This window comes from Triticum urartu, chromosome 3A, assembly GCF_056163025.1.
Source record: "Triticum urartu cultivar PI428250 chromosome 3A, HENAU_Tu73, whole genome shotgun sequence".
NCBI lineage: Eukaryota > Viridiplantae > Streptophyta > Magnoliopsida > Poales > Poaceae > Triticum > Triticum urartu.
The window spans coordinates 1,685,593-1,704,783 of NC_141875.1; the positions used below are offsets into that span (position 1 = coordinate 1,685,593).

At 39.7% G+C, this 19,191-nt stretch overlaps 1 protein-coding gene across 1 annotated transcript; it reads right to left on the reverse strand.

Moving 5' to 3' along the window:
- Positions 1-496: 496 nt before the first annotated feature.
- On the reverse strand, positions 497-18,751 carry LOC147977522 (uncharacterized). The gene is made up of 9 exons (XM_087545789.1): positions 18,420-18,751; positions 17,861-17,938; positions 3,586-3,637; positions 3,001-3,408; positions 2,746-2,898; positions 2,425-2,582; positions 1,936-2,004; positions 616-693; positions 497-530 (listed from the first exon to the last, which is right to left on the reverse strand). Exons 1-9 carry the CDS (start codon positions 18,749-18,751, stop codon positions 497-499), a joined length of 1,362 nt encoding a protein of 453 aa, XP_087401915.1.
- Positions 18,752-19,191: the final 440 nt, after the last annotated feature.

Sequence of the window (19,191 nt, forward strand, 5' to 3'; positions counted from 1 at the left end):
TGTTACCGCGGAACGATAGCAATGCCGACCCGAACAACTTCGGCTTGAAACTAAGGGAATTGTTTGCCATCAATCAGGCAACATCAGCCAATGGGATCATTGAGAATAGAAAACTGCATGAAAACAGTGTTGCTCTTCAAATATTCCTACACCAGGAGTCTACCCCCTCCCGTCAACCTTAAATAATGCTCTGCTTTCACGCATTCACTCTTAAATGGGCCAGTTCAAAGCAGCTACATAGACGCGACAGGGTGCCCGCATTTGGTACACAGTCCTTGCATTACGCGGGGAATAGGATCCGCAGGAAAGCACAAAGTTCATATCAATTTAAAAATCGGAAACTCATGAAGACACGCGCAAAGTTCATAACATATTTAAAATCAGAAAATCCTGAAGAAATGTAAATTTTGAGGGAACCAATGTTTCACAGATCAGAACATACTCCTATGCACACAGCAAAAAAATGTACTTCTACAGTACAAATAAATAACGCTAATCACATAACTGAATAACCCCACTGAGAACAATATCTGCACCAAATTTACATTGGCATAACTCAATCACGCAATTCATGCTCCATCGATAAAGCTTTATTTTACTCTATTCCTCAATTACCTTGTAGGAGGCGGGACTTCCTTAAAGAATCTATCGATTTCCACGATGGCAACTCCGTACTTATGTCCAATGGCGAGGCTACATACATATGATACTCTGGTCAGACATCTGAACTGTGGAATAACATTGTGAAGAAAAATCCCCATGCTCAATTATAAAACCGTCCTACTTTGATCCCGTAATTTAATGGTTGTTTCGGATAGCTGCTATATGGAACATGTTTTAGCAAAACGGCTTAAAGAGGATTTTGGGAAAACTAGTTCAAGTTGTTTTTTCGGGGTGTAAACGTTCAAGTTGTTGTTTTGTTAAAACTGATTTATGGAAATACTTTGTTTGGAGTTAATAACTTCAAATAGGAGACATGTGTAATATTAGATGAAGTTTCATATCTGACTCAAGATCACAACCGATCTTTGATGCTGCCACTAGTTCAGGTGATCCTCAACCTCGAGGAATAGCCCAAGCTGCCTTTCGGAACCAGCCAGTGTATCTTCACGCTAGGCATCACCGTCCTCTTTGTCTCCAGCACGTCCCGACGGGCCATCTCCCTTGCCCTGGACCTCGCCTCCTTCTCCTGCCTTTCCGAAGATTCCTTGCCAAGGGCGATCAGTTCGTGTGTGCTCTGCTGGATCTGTACTGTCAATGCTCTAATCTGAATATGAGCTGCTGCAATAACTGCTGGAATTTTAGTTAGAACTGCTGCTGCTGCAATCACATGCAGAGTTTGAATTGGAATTACTTCTGCTTGAGATAGGGTTGTTGATGATGATTGCATCTTCATCAAGATTGTTCACCGGTGAGGCTTTGCCACAAATGGCCACGTACTCGACATCTCCCTCCTGTCTGGTCATCCTCTTTGGCAGGTGGCAGCGACCATGGGCAAGGGCTGGCACTGGCAGACTGCTTCGAGGGTAGAAGTAGCGGGTGGGGCCAATGACAAATAAGGGTCAACAGTGGAAAAATCTTTCAAGGCCGGCGCTACAGGCCGGGGACGGCGGCACCACCGCCACCCCAAGAGCTTCGCGTATCAAGGACAAGCTTTGGGAAAACAACGATGGAGTTGACTCACCGAATGAGATTTTATAAAAATGTATATTAATCTTTTTCCCTAAATGCGAAAATACGGGTGTAGGAGTACGGAAGCACTGCTCTTTCATTGACTATGTTAGTACTTTTATCCCCTCAGAGGGCTGTTTGAGATTGGATGTTGGCACTGGACGAGATGGCTTTAGTTTGTTAGCCCGCTTTGTTCCCACCAAAAATTTGAAAAGAAGATGTGTGGGGCTAAAGTACAAGAGTTATAGGATTTATTTCGGCTACCTTCTTGTGGCCTTGATGTTTGCAAAACAGACAACCTCGCTGAGACCGAAATTAACCGTTCTTTCACACCTGCAAAATTACGAGTCATACTATTTATTTCTAAACTTCTTACGGAATTTAGCTAGCCATGTATACTCTACATCATAATAAACAAAAAGAAAAGCAGAGGAAGAGAAGGGGAATGGTGTAGCCATGCTATTGGCCCTCTGGTTTGTATATAAGGACTTGAGTTGAAAGCATGCTTGTAGTTAGAGTGTATTACTTGTGGATTGTCTGCTTTCTCCCGTATGGATTCTGACCCAAATTTAAACATCCACGTGTTACTATGTGATTGTTGTTCAAAGGAGATCTAACATCTACATTTATTTACTATAATGACCATCACATGTGTTTCTTTAGTACAGTGACCCTGAAAATTTAAAAAGAACTATGCCCGAGGGGAGTAGTAGGAAGCCACAATGGATTGTAGCGGCTGCTGGAGCGTTATACCTGTAGGTTGTGGAGTCGTGGAGAGAAACACAATAGCTCTTTGACGCGGTAACCAACACTGCTGGACGATCTGGGTGGCAATCGATCACACCAACACTACAGGGATCTTGGAGCCCCTTGATTTCACTGATACATGTCTGTGTTCGCAAATCCCAGATCTGATTGATATTAGAAAATGAAGGAGAGACTTTATTAATGTGAGATGTGAGTCATGCATGCATGCAACCACGCAGTACAACATCTGATATCATTTGTTTGTTTGTATGTCTGATAAGTATCTTTTTGTTTTGTTGAATTAAGATGATGATCTAGAAGCCATACGCGTGCCGTCCCAGTTGTTGAGCTCGAAGACCATGCCGATCCTGTAACAATGTAGTGCTGCTGATCAACACACGTGGGATAGTAATCAACACAGGCCTGTACCCTTTCGCAGTTGAGGCTGGAGAAATGAGTGGGGGATAAAATTCTCCAGATCTGTGAACGAGAAATAAATAAATAATATCAGATGGACAATCGATATTTATTTGTAGCTACATACGAGGACGAGTAAAAAAAGGAATAGTAGTAATAATTAACCTTCACTGTGCCGTCATAGGAAGCACTGGCAAAAGTGTTGGCGTCATGCGGATTAAACTTGACTTGGTTCACCCAGTGCAAGTGCCCAGTGAATGTCCGGATGCACTCCCACCCCTTCTCCCAGTTCCAAAGCTTGATTAGTTTGTCGGAAGATGCTGACAGCACAAATGGTTGAGTCGGGTGAACGGCCAATGATGTGACCCAACCATGGTGAGCTTTGAATTCCTTGACTCTCTTCATTGTCATACAGTCATGCACGTGGATGTACCCGTCCGTATCACCCACCACGAACAATTGCTCCGTCGACTTCATGATAAACCTAACGGTGTTAACAAACACCCTAGAGGAGACAAACATTCTGATGGCATGAGCCCACCCAGGGTAGAATTCACGCTCCATCATTCTTGTCTGCATCGCACAAAAGGTATGGATACAATTTGAAATCAGTGTGTGAGGGCCCAGCCCATCAATGCATCCCAACAAGAATATGGATACAATTGGAAGTCAGTATGTAAGTATATGTGAGGGCCCACCACATCAATGCATCCCAACAAGAATACGGCTGCATCCTACGTATATACATACCTGGGTCTTGTAGTTCCAAATGTCAAGTCGTCTGTTATGGCCTGCCAAAATCCTGAGAAACATAGTAGGCATAGAAAATAATTATTAAAACTAGTCATCAACCTGTGCACATGCACTAGATAGCTTAATACTATTAGGGAACAAGGTGATAAAATACCCCGATGACACGTGATGCACTTAATTTTTTTATTTACAAATATATTTTTGTGTGGGAAAAATACATCAATCTTGAAGCAAAAGAAAATTGTATTCGCTTAGGCCGGATTACATAGTTTACAGGCAAAATGTATATGTTTTTTTCTCCCACTCATTGTACTATTTTAAGCTGTAAAGCTAAAATCTAAAGAGCTTGTGTTAGCTCAAGACCAACATGTTTTTATTTGTCAAACTACATAAAATGCTCTAATGAGCTAGTGTTAGCTCAAGATCAACACTTTTTTTAACAAACTACATAGAATTAATGCTCAGACACAACTCATTTCTTTGAGAGTCGATCTCGCGTCCTGGCAAGAAGTAAGTTGATCTCGAACGGCTCACAAGAATTGAGCTTTTCTTGCATCCCTAGTTTTCACAAGGAGCAAGAACCACATAAAGTGCCCCGGAGGAACTAAAAAATTTATAATCCCTGGACGTGACTCGTACCGAGATGAAGGTCAAGCGTAGAGGTTATATATGGGCTGCTGCATTTAGCTGTATAGTAGGCAAAACTTATGCTTCCACCGGTTTCTAGAAAATTTACATCATACACGTCGCTCTCTAGGCGCGGTAGTCGGAATCGCCCTTGCCGGTAGCCCGGCCTCGGTGCTGGCGCCTTGGAGGCCTCGTGGCCCAGCTTGGTCAGACTTTGCGGAAGAGGAGGAGGACTGCACCAGCACGCTTTGTGACTTCATCACAGTGGTCGGGTCCCCTGGCTCGATGTTAGCAGTGCGGGGCCTTGTCTTCCCACCAGGGAGTTGTCTTTGTCCTGGGTGCAGCGGGCATTCCCCGTTGGGGTTATTCACCGGGGAGGCGGAACATGGCATCGCCGTGGGAACTTCCTGGCCAGTGGAAGCGGGGCGGTGTGAGGTACGCAGTCTGTCGGCTGCGCTGCTCTCGAGTGCGACTGTCGTCGGTGCTTCCCCAGTGGGCACAAGACTGCCATCGTTGACCCTCTCGCAGATGGGGCAAGGGTTCCACCATGGAACCGCCCTCACTCTTCCTCGGGATGGGCTAGTACTAAGGCCTAGGTTGACCAAGCTCTCTCCTGGCCCACGGGCCCTGCCAAGATGTCCGGGTGCTCCATTCAACGAAATTAAGGACAGTATAACTGAGCCTAAAGAGAGCTCTCTCACGCCCTCAGCGTTTTCAGCCGCCAGATTCGTGTTAAATTAGTTTTTGGCCGTCCGATATTTCTCTAAGCGCCAGTTATCCGCGATTTGGGCTGGCTGTCCTAATAGGCCGCTATTCTGGAAACTTTTTCAAAGGCCTGTGGTCAATTGGGCTTCTACGCACAGCCCATTTAGGTAGAAACTGATCCGACGCTCCGCTAGGAAAAACTGTTCGCTCAAACAGGAGGAAACAGATCGGTGGGGGCGCTCGATACAGGGGGGATGCCGGCGACGCGGGCTATCCGCGATGGGATTCAGCGTCCGCTGGTCTTCTCAGTGGATCGAGCCGAGGCGCTCAAGGAGATCCAAAGAAGTGAGGCCTTCTCGGTGGATCCAGCCAAGACGCGCGAGGGCATCTACTCTTAGAATCTATTATGATTTACGGTGTTCTCTCTACTCCAAAATGAATGCAGTTCTCGGATTCGAGGTGGGTTGTGCTTGGTGCCTGGATGGGTTGGTTCTGCTCGATTGTAAGGTGGGTCATCAAAAGTACTCCCTCCGTTCCTCAATATAAGTCTTTGAATATATTCCACTATGGACTACATACGGAGCAAAATAAATGAATCTACACTCTAAAATGCATCTATATACATCCGTATGTGGTTCATAGTAAAATCTCTACAAAGACTTATATTTAGGAACGGAGGGAATATAAAGCAACATTAGTATTTTCCACTTCTTATGCAAAACTGTGACTATCGGAATTGTAAATCTGAAAAAGTTCTCAATAGAATTTGCCATTTGTGTCGGCTGGATGCAAGAATGTTGCTTATTTAGCTCATAAAGTGTTTGCTTCATGTTCCTAAACTTGGCCTGAATAGATGTTGGTCATTGTATTTTAAGAGGTGTACACTAATTAATTGTTGTACAAAGCTCTTTCCATTTTCTATGAAAATCCAACATTTTGCTTAGCCCAGTGTATCATATTGACTGCGCAAGAGATGTACCTTACATTCAGTATTAAACTATTAATAATAGTGCACACTCAGACCTTGCCTTTGATGGTTGCTGCTGCTATAAACTTGAGATTCTCCGCATAATATTATCCTCCCTGCATATACGTAGCACTGAATTTCTAGGTTGAGCAATTATTTACGAGAGAAAGATTAAAGCCCGAGTGTAGTCATTTTGATATATAGCGCACTTTGCATAAGCTCTGCCTGAAGTCCAATCGATCAGTATGTTTTCTTCCTATTTTTGGAACCATTTGTAAGTTGATCCAGTTTGGAGAATATATCCTACGTCAGGAAGATGACGTTTCAAGTGCCAAATGAAGACAATAACTAATAAGATGGCTTTTATTTTGATTGTATAGGTCAGCAAATGCAGCAGTTGGTGTGATCGCAGCAACAAATGCTGAAAAAGCACTCGAGGTTCTTACTTCTAAACAAGGCTCTAACGTCATGCTTAATTCTGCAGATCTGATTTACCATTGTTTGATATATTATTCTCTTTGCAGATGTTGTGAGATATGTGTGGCATTAATCTTCTGCTGCCCTACGTTTTCCCTTTCCCTCTCTTTACATACAAACATTTATATAAAAACTTAGAGGTGGCACTTGGGAGTGTTTAAAAGACTGGCATCTAATATCTTGGATGCATGATTGCGTATTACACCATGTTTATCCTGCTCATGTTCTCCTATTTTGAACTCCAGCCTTGAACTTGAATGCCAGAGTCCATAGCTACTTGCCGTCCCTAGGCGAGAGGTCGTCAAGATGGCCGCCGTGCCGGCTGTTCCTTCCCCTGCCGTTGCGGCCAAATGTGTTCCCCTTCTAGGTGAGATCTGCAGCGCCTCTCTCTGTCTCTCAAGCCCTAATCAACGTTGTGGCAGCGACCGCCATCACAGACGACATGCCATACTCTCACTTCCAGGCAACGAGGCGGCGGTGCGTGCGCCCCCAAAATAAATCCATATGCGAGCAAATCGTCTCAGTGTTGCCTCCACCTGAGCGACATCTACAAATTCGTTCAAGGCCCCATCTGGTTGTTATATTGGGCAGAGAGAAAAAACATAGCCTACAGGTTCGACTCTTAAATCCAATGGTTCGTCTTCATATTTCTAATAGGATGGATTGACACTATTATTTTGCTACATTTATGGAAGTAAGTCAAACTATCCTCATGTGTGATTCTCTGCATGGCTCCCATGCCGGGTACACTTTGGGCCGGCCAAACTAGCTCTTCTCCGGATTTGGCAACGTTCCCAGACCTGTTTTCTCTTTTTTGTGTTTTTCTTTTCTATTTTTCCTTTATTTATTTTTTCTTTATATTTAATTTATATTTATATTTTTCATTTCTTTTTTATTTAACTTTTCTTTCTTTTATTCATTTTGCAAAAATATATTTCAAAATTTTAACATTTTTTTGAAACGTAATTCATTTCTGAATGAATGATCATTTTCGAATTTTCGAACACTTTCCTAATTTGAAAATATTTATTTTTAATTCGTGAACATTTTCTGAAATTTTGAACATTTTTCTAAACTAGCAAACAATTATTTTCAATGGGCGAACATTTTTTGAAATTTCGGAATATGTATTGAGATTTATGACAATTTTTTAATTTGATTGCATAAATTTATTTTGAATAAATTAACATTTTTGAGTGAGTGACACATTTATTTGAATCGATGGACATTTTCTAAATTTTTGGGAACAAAATTGTAAAGTCGCAACAATATTTGAAGTTTGTGAACACTTTTTTGGAGTGTGCGAACATTTGTTAAAATTCACAAACATTTTTCATAATCATGAATATTTTTATTTCCCAAATAGTTTTTTTCTTCAAAATCACGAACATATTCTTAATATTAAAATGTTTTTTTACTTCATGAACGTTTATGATTTCCCAAACATTATTTACGACATTATGAATTTTTTGTGACTTCGTTTTTTATGACTTTCAGACATTTGTTTTTCTAGATTAGTTATTTTTTGAATTTTGGGACTTTTTTGATATCTTGAATTGTTTTAAAAAATTAAACAGTAAAGAAGGAATAATAAGACAAAGATGAACCAACAAAACACGGGGCTGTACTGCCCCCGTACATGGGTTGTCCCGCCACCGCACATGTGTCGGCCCAAATAGGCTCGCGGGGGGAGGTGGTTGCGCTCGTGGTGCCTTTTCCAGCATGTTATGTGCCAAAATTTTTTGAGCTCTCCCTGCGGTCCACCCTTCTTTCTGTAGCTGACAAAAAAAATCAGGTTTTAGAAAACATTGGATTTGGGGCTTCCAAGCTATGTGGGGCAGTCCAAGGAAAAACTGCTTGCAGTATCTTATGGAAAGAATTTGGGAGATCCTGCAAGGATGGAAGATCAAGCTCCTCTCAAAGGCGGCAAAGGTAATCCTAATAAAAAAGCGATTCCCACGTACGCGATGGCCTATTTTGATCTTACAAAAAAATTATGTGATAGCATCAGCCAAATGGTCTGGTGGGCTGATACGTCCATTTTGCATCATGTTTTTATATCGATATTTATTGCATTATGGGCTGTTATTACACATATTTATTGCATTATGGGCTGTTTTGATCTCACAATACTTATGTCTTTTCTCTCATATTTTACAAGGTTTACATGAAGAGAGAGAATGCCGGCAGCTGGAATGCTGAGCTGGAAAAGGAGCAAATATTAGAGATCTATTCTGCACAAATATTAGAGACTTATTCTGGGTTGAACATTTGTTAAAGTTCACAAACATTTTTCATAATCATGAATATTTTTATTTCCCAAATAGTTTTTTTCGTCAAAATCACGAACATATTCTTAATATTAAAATGTTTTTTTACTTCATGAACGTTTATGATTTCCCAAACATTATTTACGACATTATGAATTTTTTGTGACTTCGTTTTTTATGACTTTCAGACATTTGTTTTTCTAGATTAGTTATTTTTTGAATTTTGGGACTTTTTTGATATCTTGAATTGTTTTAAAAAATTAAACAGTAAAGAAGGAATAATAAGACAAAGATGAACCAACAAAACACGGGGCTGTACTGCCCCCGTACATGGGTTGTCCCGCCACCGCACATGTGTCGGCCCAAATGGGCTCGCGGGGGGAGGTGGTTGCGCTCATGGTGCCTTTTCCAGCATGTTATGTGCCAAATTTTTTTGAGCTCTCCCTGCGGTCCACCCTTCTTTCTGTAGCTGACAAAAAAAAAATCAGGTTTTAGAAAACATTGGATTTGGGGCTTCCAAGCTATGTGGGGCAGTCCAAGGAAAAATGCTTCCAGTATCTTATGGAAAGAATTTGGGAGATCCTGCAAGGATGGAAGATCAAGCTCCTCTCAAAGGCGGCAAAGGTAATCCTAATAAAAAAGCGATTCCCACGTACGCGATGGCCTATTTTGATCTTACAAAAAAATTATGTGATAGCATCAGCCAAATGGTCTGGTGGGCTGATACGTCCATTTTGCATCATGTTTTTATATCGATATTTATTGCATTATGGGCTGTTATTACACATATTTATTGCATTATGGGCTGTTTTGATCTCACAATACTTATGTCTTTTCTCTCATATTTTACAAGGTTTACATGAAGAGAGAGAATGCCGGCAGCTGGAATGCTGAGCTGGAAAAGGAGCAAATATTAGAGATCTATTCTGCACAAATATTAGAGACTTATTCTGGGTTGAACATTTGTTAAAGTTCACAAACATTTTTCATAATCATGAATATTTTTATTTCCCAAATATTTTTTTTCAAAATCATGAACATATTCTGAATATGCAAATGTTTTTTTTACTTCATGAACATTTATGATTTCCCAACCATTATTTTCCAAATTATGAATATTTTGTGACTTCGAAAATTTTTTATGACTTTCAGACATTTGTTTTTAAAAATTAGTTATTTTTTGAATTTTGGGACTCTTTTCATATCCTTAATTATTTTTAAAAATTAAACAGTAAAGAAAGAATAATAAGAAAAAGATGAACCAACAAAACACGGGGCTGTACTGCCCCCGTACATGGGTTGTCCCGCCACCGCACATGTGTCGGCCCAAATGGGCTCGCGGGGGGAGGTGGTTGCGCTCGTGGTGCCTTTTCCAGCATGTTATGTGCCAAATTTTTTTGAGCTCTCCCTGCGGTCCACCCTTCTTTCTGTAGCTGACAAAAAAAATCAGGTTTTAGAAAACATTGGATTTGGGGCTTCCAAGCTATGTGGGGCAGTCCAAGGAAAAAATGCTTCCAGTATCTTATGGAAAGAATTTGGGAGATCCTGCAAGGATGGAAGATCAAGCTCCTCTCAAAGGCGGCAAAGGTAATCCTAATAAAAAAGCGATTCCCACGTACGCGATGGCCTATTTTGATCTTACAAAAAAATTATGTGATAGCATCAGCCAAATGGTCTGGTGGGCTGATACGTCCATTTTGCATCATGTTTTTATATCGATATTTATTGCATTATGGGCTGTTATTACACATATTTATTGCATTATGGGCTGTTTTGATCTCACAATACTTATGTCTTTTCTCTCATATTTTACAAGGTTTACATGAAGAGAGAGAATGCCGGCAGCTGGAATGCTGAGCTGGAAAAGGAGCAAATATTAGAGATCTATTCTGCACAAATATTAGAGACTTATTCTGGGTTGAACATTTGTTAAAGTTCACAAACATTTTTCATAATCATGAATATTTTTATTTCCCAAATATTTTTTTTCAAAATCATGAACATATTCTGAATATGCAAATGTTTTTTTTACTTCATGAACATTTATGATTTCCCAACCATTATTTTCCAAATTATGAATATTTTGTGACTTCGAAAATTTTTTATGACTTTCAGACATTTGTTTTTAAAAATTAGTTATTTTTTGAATTTTGGGACTCTTTTCATATCCTTAATTATTTTTAAAAATTAAACAGTAAAGAAAGAATAATAAGAAAAAGATGAACCAACAAAACACGGGGCTGTACTGCCCCCGTACATGGGTTGTCCCGCCACCGCACATGTGTCGGCCCAAATGGGCTCGCGGGGGGAGGTGGTTGCGCTCGTGGTGCCTTTTCCAGCATGTTATGTGCCAAATTTTTTTGAGCTCTCCCTGCGGTCCACCCTTCTTTCTGTAGCTGACAAAAAAAATCAGGTTTTAGAAAACATTGGATTTGGGGCTTCCAAGCTATGTGGGGCAGTCCAAGGAAAAAATGCTTCCAGTATCTTATGGAAAGAATTTGGGAGATCCTGCAAGGATGGAAGATCAAGCTCCTCTCAAAGGCGGCAAAGGTAATCCTAATAAAAAAGCGATTCCCACGTACGCGATGGCCTATTTTGATCTTACAAAAAAATTATGTGATAGCATCAGCCAAATGGTCTGGTGGGCTGATACGTCCATTTTGCATCATGTTTTTATATCGATATTTATTGCATTATGGGCTGTTATTACACATATTTATTGCATTATGGGCTGTTTTGATCTCACAATACTTATGTCTTTTCTCTCATATTTTACAAGGTTTACATGAAGAGAGAGAATGCCGGCAGCTGGAATGCTGAGCTGGAAAAGGAGCAAATATTAGAGATCTATTCTGCACAAATATTAGAGACTTATTCTGGGTTGAACATTTGTTAAAGTTCACAAACATTTTTCATAATCATGAATATTTTTATTTCCCAAATATTTTTTTTCAAAATCATGAACATATTCTGAATATGCAAATGTTTTTTTTACTTCATGAACATTTATGATTTCCCAACCATTATTTTCCAAATTATGAATATTTTGTGACTTCGAAATTTTTTTATGACTTTCAGACATTTGTTTTTAAAAATTAGTTATTTTTTGAATTTTGGGACTCTTTTCATATCCTTAATTATTTTTAAAAATTAAACAGTAAAGAAAGAATAATAAGAAAAAGATGAACCAACAAAACACGGGGCTGTACTGCCCCCGTACATGGGTTGTCCCGCCACCGCACATGTGTCGGCCCAAATGGGCTCGCGGGGGGAGGTGGTTGCGCTCGTGGTGCCTTTTCCAGCATGTTATGTGCCAAATTTTTTTGAGCTCTCCCTGCGGTCCACCCTTCTTTCTGTAGCTGACAAAAAAAATCAGGTTTTAGAAAACATTGGATTTGGGGCTTCCAAGCTATGTGGGGCAGTCCAAGGAAAAAATGCTTCCAGTATCTTATGGAAAGAATTTGGGAGATCCTGCAAGGATGGAAGATCAAGCTCCTCTCAAAGGCGGCAAAGGTAATCCTAATAAAAAAGCGATTCCCACGTACGCGATGGCCTATTTTGATCTTACAAAAAAATTATGTGATAGCATCAGCCAAATGGTCTGGTGGGCTGATACGTCCATTTTGCATCATGTTTTTATATCGATATTTATTGCATTATGGGCTGTTATTACACATATTTATTGCATTATGGGCTGTTTTGATCTCACAATACTTATGTCTTTTCTCTCATATTTTACAAGGTTTACATGAAGAGAGAGAATGCCGGCAGCTGGAATGCTGAGCTGGAAAAGGAGCAAATATTAGAGATCTATTCTGCACAAATATTAGAGACTTATTCTGGGTTGAACATTTGTTAAAGTTCACAAACATTTTTCATAATCATGAATATTTTTATTTCCCAAATATTTTTTTTCAAAATCATGAACATATTCTGAATATGCAAATGTTTTTTTTACTTCATGAACATTTATGATTTCCCAACCATTATTTTCCAAATTATGAATATTTTGTGACTTCGAAAATTTTTTATGACTTTCAGACATTTGTTTTTAAAAATTAGTTATTTTTTGAATTTTGGGACTCTTTTCATATCCTTAATTATTTTTAAAAATTAAACAGTAAAGAAAGAATAATAAGAAAAAGATGAACCAACAAAACACGGGGCTGTACTGCCCCCGTACATGGGTTGTCCCGCCACCGCACATGTGTCGGCCCAAATGGGCTCGCGGGGGGAGGTGGTTGCGCTCGTGGTGCCTTTTCCAGCATGTTATGTGCCAAATTTTTTTGAGCTCTCCCTGCGGTCCACCCTTCTTTCTGTAGCTGACAAAAAAAATCAGGTTTTAGAAAACATTGGATTTGGGGCTTCCAAGCTATGTGGGGCAGTCCAAGGAAAAAATGCTTCCAGTATCTTATGGAAAGAATTTGGGAGATCCTGCAAGGATGGAAGATCAAGCTCCTCTCAAAGGCGGCAAAGGTAATCCTAATAAAAAAGCGATTCCCACGTACGCGATGGCCTATTTTGATCTTACAAAAAAATTATGTGATAGCATCAGCCAAATGGTCTGGTGGGCTGATACGTCCATTTTGCATCATGTTTTTATATCGATATTTATTGCATTATGGGCTGTTATTACACATATTTATTGCATTATGGGCTGTTTTGATCTCACAATACTTATGTCTTTTCTCTCATATTTTACAAGGTTTACATGAAGAGAGAGAATGCCGGCAGCTGGAATGCTGAGCTGGAAAAGGAGCAAATATTAGAGATCTATTCTGCACAAATATTAGAGACTTATTCTGGGTTGAACATTTGTTAAAGTTCACAAACATTTTTCATAATCATGAATATTTTTATTTCCCAAATATTTTTTTTCAAAATCATGAACATATTCTGAATATGCAAATGTTTTTTTTACTTCATGAACATTTATGATTTCCCAACCATTATTTTCCAAATTATGAATATTTTGTGACTTCGAAAAAATTTTATGACTTTCAGACATTTGTTTTTCAAAATTAGTTATTTTTTGAATTTTGGGACTCTTTTTATATCCTTAATTATTTTTAAAAATTAAACAGTAAAGAAAGAATAATAAGAAAAAGATGAACCAACAAAACACGGGGCTGTACTGCCCCCGTACATGGGTTGTCCCGCCGCCGAACATGTGTCGGCCGAAATGAGCTCTCCCAGCGACCCACCCTTCTTTCTGTAGCTGAAAACCAAGTTCTAAAAAACGTTGGATGACAATAGCATTAGAAAAGCCATATCATTTTCTTTCCATTTTCTAAGCCAACGTTTTCTAAAGCCTGTTTCGAAGTTTTCACCGTGAAAATGCAATTTTTTTTAATGTTTTGAAGTATTCAACACACAATAAAAAAAACTTTAGGCATTGTACATCAAGTGTCACTTAGCTTTAAGAAGAATTTTGTACCATTAAAAAAAAGCATGTGAAATTTAAAAATGTTCACACGTGTAAAAAAATGTGGTAACATTTATGGAAATCCTATGCAGAGCAAAAATGATCACTTAATTCTTAAGAAAGATTCATACTATTCAAAAATATTTATGTTAAATGGTTTTTTTAAATGTCACAATTTTCAAACAAATGTTTTCTGACATTAAAAAATATTTATCCAATGTAATTTTTTTCAAATAGTTAAAGATTTTTTTTTGTATCATACAAAATAAGTTTCAACGTGTACTCAAAAAATCTTTAACTCATATTCAATAAATTTAGAAAAGTATTTGAAATAATGTAATCATTGATTTCAGAATGTTAGACGTATATATAAAATATGTTACATGTATACAGTAAATGTAAGGTGTATATGAAAAATTCAAACATCAGCATACTATTTGTAAAAATCATTAATCATGTATTTGAAAATGCTAAGCATGTATAAAAATTGCGGCTAATGTATATAACAAATGTAAAATTCGTATGAAAAACTTAGACATATATGTTTAAAAATAAGAAAACCAATGAGAATGTAAGAAAGAAAAAAGCGCAACGAAGCCCAAAAAAACCTGCTGGAAAACAGTAAAAGCCATTAAGGAAAGACATAAAAGAAACGTGTGTCCAGCAGCAAGGCGATACAAACAAGGCGCCTCTTTCTTACGATAAAAAAAAAGGCGCCTCTTTCTCTGTCCAATCCAAAGCCTCAGACTGTCGCCTCCGTCGCTTGGCCACCTTGTTTGCTCCGCCGTCGCCTCTGATCTCGCGAGATTGCCAGAGGCCGACCACAGCATGGAGACTGCCGGAGCCGCCGATGCATGCTTCCGTCTCTCCGCGCGGGTACGCTTTTTCCCTGGTTGTGCGATAGTCTGCCAGATCTGTGATCTGTGTACTGATTTTGCCCCCTTCCTAAGGCCTTGCTTGGTAGAGGGGGGATTTAGCCCGGGGTGGGGATCTCAGAGGATTTCGTGAATCTTTTTTCCCACCCAATCCCCCCAAATCCGCTTGAATACCCACAAATCCCTCTGCTTTAGGATTTCTTTCTTTATAATATGCTCCAATGCATGTCCTAAAGGGTGCTTGTTTCTAGGAACTTATTGGTCTAGGGACTTAAATAAGTCCCTATAAGTCTTATCTAAATCAAACATGAGGGACTTATAGGGACTTAAAGTGGGCATTTGGGACTTATGAAATAAGACTTTTAAGGAGGGACTTATAGGGATTTATAGTTGTAATATGGTCTTATAGAGACTTATAAGTCCCGGGAACCAAACAGGTAGGGACTTTTTAGGGACTTAGGACTTATAAGTTGGGACTAAAAAAATCCTAGGACTTATGAACCAAACAGGGCCCTAGTTACAACCATGGACTAAAGGTTGTATTTGCTTTGTACTCCCTCCGTAAACTAATATAAGAGCGTTTAGAACACTATTTTAGTGATCTAAACGCTCTTATATTAGTTTACAGAGGGAGTACTATCTTAGTTTGAGTCTCCCATGGCTAATCTGGATCATGTATGTACTTCATACAAGACAAGTTGAGAAAATACAACTCGTCCTTCGTCTCCGACCGTCTCAATACCCCCTCCGACATCAACGGTGTCCTCGCCGCATTCTTGTGGGGGCAGTGCCTAGCCGACGCGACGCTAGGCGGTAACAACCCGATGGTGATAAAGGACGTGGTGATGCCCAACAAGCTGGACAAACAATACTACAAGAACGTGATGTCGCACACGGTGCTCTTCACCTCTGACGCGGCCCTCATTACGTCTGCGGACACGGTGAGAATGGTGGTGGAGAACGCCAAAATCCTAACATAACACTAAAATCCTAGAAGCTAGCTTGCATAGGCCGAGAATATATATGTTGACATAATTTTTTTTGACTTCCATAGTTAGATCGTATTCATATGATGCCAGGATTAATTACTATTTGTAATAGAAGATCATTTATACCGTGTTAGTCACTTAGATGCAAGAAATGAACATGTTCAAGATGATTAACATGGCAAGCATAGGTATCGCGTGAAAGTACACATTATGTAGTACAAAACTCATGTAGGATACAAAGGAATAAGAGCCATAGGTCAATGGCTATCATCATGCCAAGTTTGTAAGTTGTAACAAATTCTGTCAGTTATATTATGATGCACTTTTGCAACCGAGTTTTCATCAAGCAAATTAATACCAACATAGATGAAAATGCCTGTCGTTGCCACAGAACGATAGCGGTGCTAGCTTAGTGATGCCAACCCGAGCAACTTAGGCTTGAAACCGAGGCAATTGTTTGGCATCCATCAAGCAACATCAGCCGAGGGGATCAGTGAGAATGCAAAACTGAATGGAAACAATGTTTCTCCTAAAATATTGTTGCACCAAGCCCGTTCACTCCTGGAGGAGTACCGCCCCCTTCCGTTGACCTTAAATAATGCTCTGCTTTCACCCCATTCACTCCTAAATGGGCCAACCCAAAGCAGCTACAACGAGGCAACAAGGGTACATACTAGAAGGGTTGGGCGCGCTTTGCTGCGCCATTGATGTTGTTCGGTTTCTTCAAAAAAAAATCCCTCCATATCAAAATATAAGGTGTATTACTGTTTTTGAAAGTTGGAACCTTTTATGTTTAATCAAATTTGTAGAGAAGTATACCAAAATCCATAATATCAAATCGGTATTTTTAAATTCATCATGAAATGAATTTCCATACTTCTTTTTAATATTGTGGATGTCGATATTTTTTCTCTGAACTTGGTCAAAGTTAAAGAAATTTGACTTTCAACAAAACTATACCCCATATATTTTGGAACATATGTAATGATCAGTTTGGTGGGTGGGGGAGATGATAGAGTGTGTTTTATTTTTATTTATAATGCAGTGATTTTGTGGGCATCTCATGCTGTGATTCCGTGTTATCCGCTAGCCAACCTTTACTTATGAGAGAAAATTTCCGTGTCGATGGCCGCATGTACTACTATATTGGTGCTATAATATCATGTGATGACGCTGATTTTTTTTTTGGCAGGTGATGGGAGGGTGCGTGAGATTGATATGTTTTTATAGGCCGATTGCTACTGATTGATTTGAAAATTTGTTGGCCCCGTCAAAATCGTAAACCAAATCCAAAATTAAATACCTCAATTGAATGGAAGAGCTTCAAAATTAGGGAACATAATGAATAAAAGAATTAAATGGGAGAGCTTAGAAAGTGTTGAACCGATTAAAATCGGTTGACCCAAGGCTAAACTGAATACCTCAATTAATTGTGAGCCCTTAAAAATTAGAAAGCATGGTGTATAGTATAAAAGAATTGAATGAGATATCCTTGAGAAATTGTTGACCCGGTCAAAATCGGGTTACCCAATTCTTATTGGAGACCTCAATTGAATGTGGGCTCTTTAAAACTAGGAAGTTTAGTGTTATAGAGGATTCCATGCGTTATGCAGGGTGTAGGATCCGTAGATAAGCGCAAAGTTCATAATAAATTAAAAATCAGAAACACGTGAAGAATGTGAAAAGTTCATAGCAAATTTAAAATCAGAAACTCATAAGAAATGAAAATTTTGTGGGAACCCATGTTTCACAGATCGGAAGATACTCCAATGTACACAACGAAATTATGCACTTCTATAGAACACATAAATGTTGCTAATCACATAACTGAATAACCCCACTAAGAACAATCTCTGCAGCAACTTTGCATTGGATAACTCAAACACGCAATTCATGCTCCGTTGTTCAAGCTTTATTTTGCTCCATTCCTCAATTACCTTGCAGGAGGTAGGGCGTCCATGGAAAGTTCATCGATTCCCATGATTACAATGCCGTAGGTATGTGCAATGGCGAGGCTACATACATATGATACTCTGGTCAGAAGTTTCAACTGTGGAATAATATTCTGAAGAAAACTCCCAAGCTGAATTACAAAACCATCCTACTTTGTGATCCCACACTTTAGTGGTTGTTTGGATTACTGATATATGGAATAATTTTTAGCAAAATCTGCTAAAGAGGATTTTTAGGAAACAAGTTTTAAGTTGTGGCTTTGTTAAAACTGGTTTATGGAATACTTTATTTGGCTTAATAACTTCAAATAGGAGACATGTGTATTAGATGAAGTTTCATATCGGGCGCAAGAACACAACCGAGCTCTGATGCTGCCACTAATTGGGGTGATCGTCACACTCGAGGAAGAGCCCAAGCTGCCTTTAAGAACCACCCAGTGTATCTTCTCGCTAGGCATCACCGTCCTCTTTGTCTCCAGCACGTCCCGACGGGACTTCACCCCGGAGCTCGTCTCCTTCTGCCTTCTTTCCAAAGATTCCTTACCATGGGAGATCAGTTCGTGTGCACTTTGCTCGAGCTGTATTGTTGATGCTCTCATTTGAATACGAGCTGCTACATTCACTGCTGGAATTTGAATGAGAACCGCCGCTGCTGCAATCACATGCGGAGTTTGAATTGGAATCACTTCTGCTTGAGATAGGGCTGTTGATGATGATTGCATCTTCATCAAGATTCTTCACCGGTGAGGCTTTGCTGCATATGTAAATGTACCCGTCCTCCTCTTCCATGAGCGTCAGTGCCGATGTGATCGCCAAAGGGCAGAAGCCGCCGGCTATGTTAACATCTTCCTCCTGTTTCGTCATCCTCTTGGGCATGTGGCAGCGACCATGGGCAAGGGCTGGCAGTGGCAGACTGCTTTGATGGTGGAACGGCGGTGGCGATGACGACAAACAAGCGCCAACACAGCTGGCAAAGTCTTTCAAGGCTGACACTACATGCCGCGGTGGTGGCACCACCACCACCATAGCAAGAGCCTCGCATATCCCAGATTGGCTTTGGGGAAACGACGATGCAGTTGGCTCACCGAGTGAGTTTTCATAAAATGACAATTAATCATTTCTCAAAACACAAATTACAGGTGTAGGCGATACCATGTTTGGTAATCCAGGGATTGGTTATGGTATCCAAACAGAGTTTACGTTAAATCGATGCGAGATCAACTTTTCATAAACAGGTTTAACTGAAATCACAGTATCTAAACAACAGACATGCATGTAGGTTCAATGAAGTTTTCCATTTTAGGGAGACCTATAAG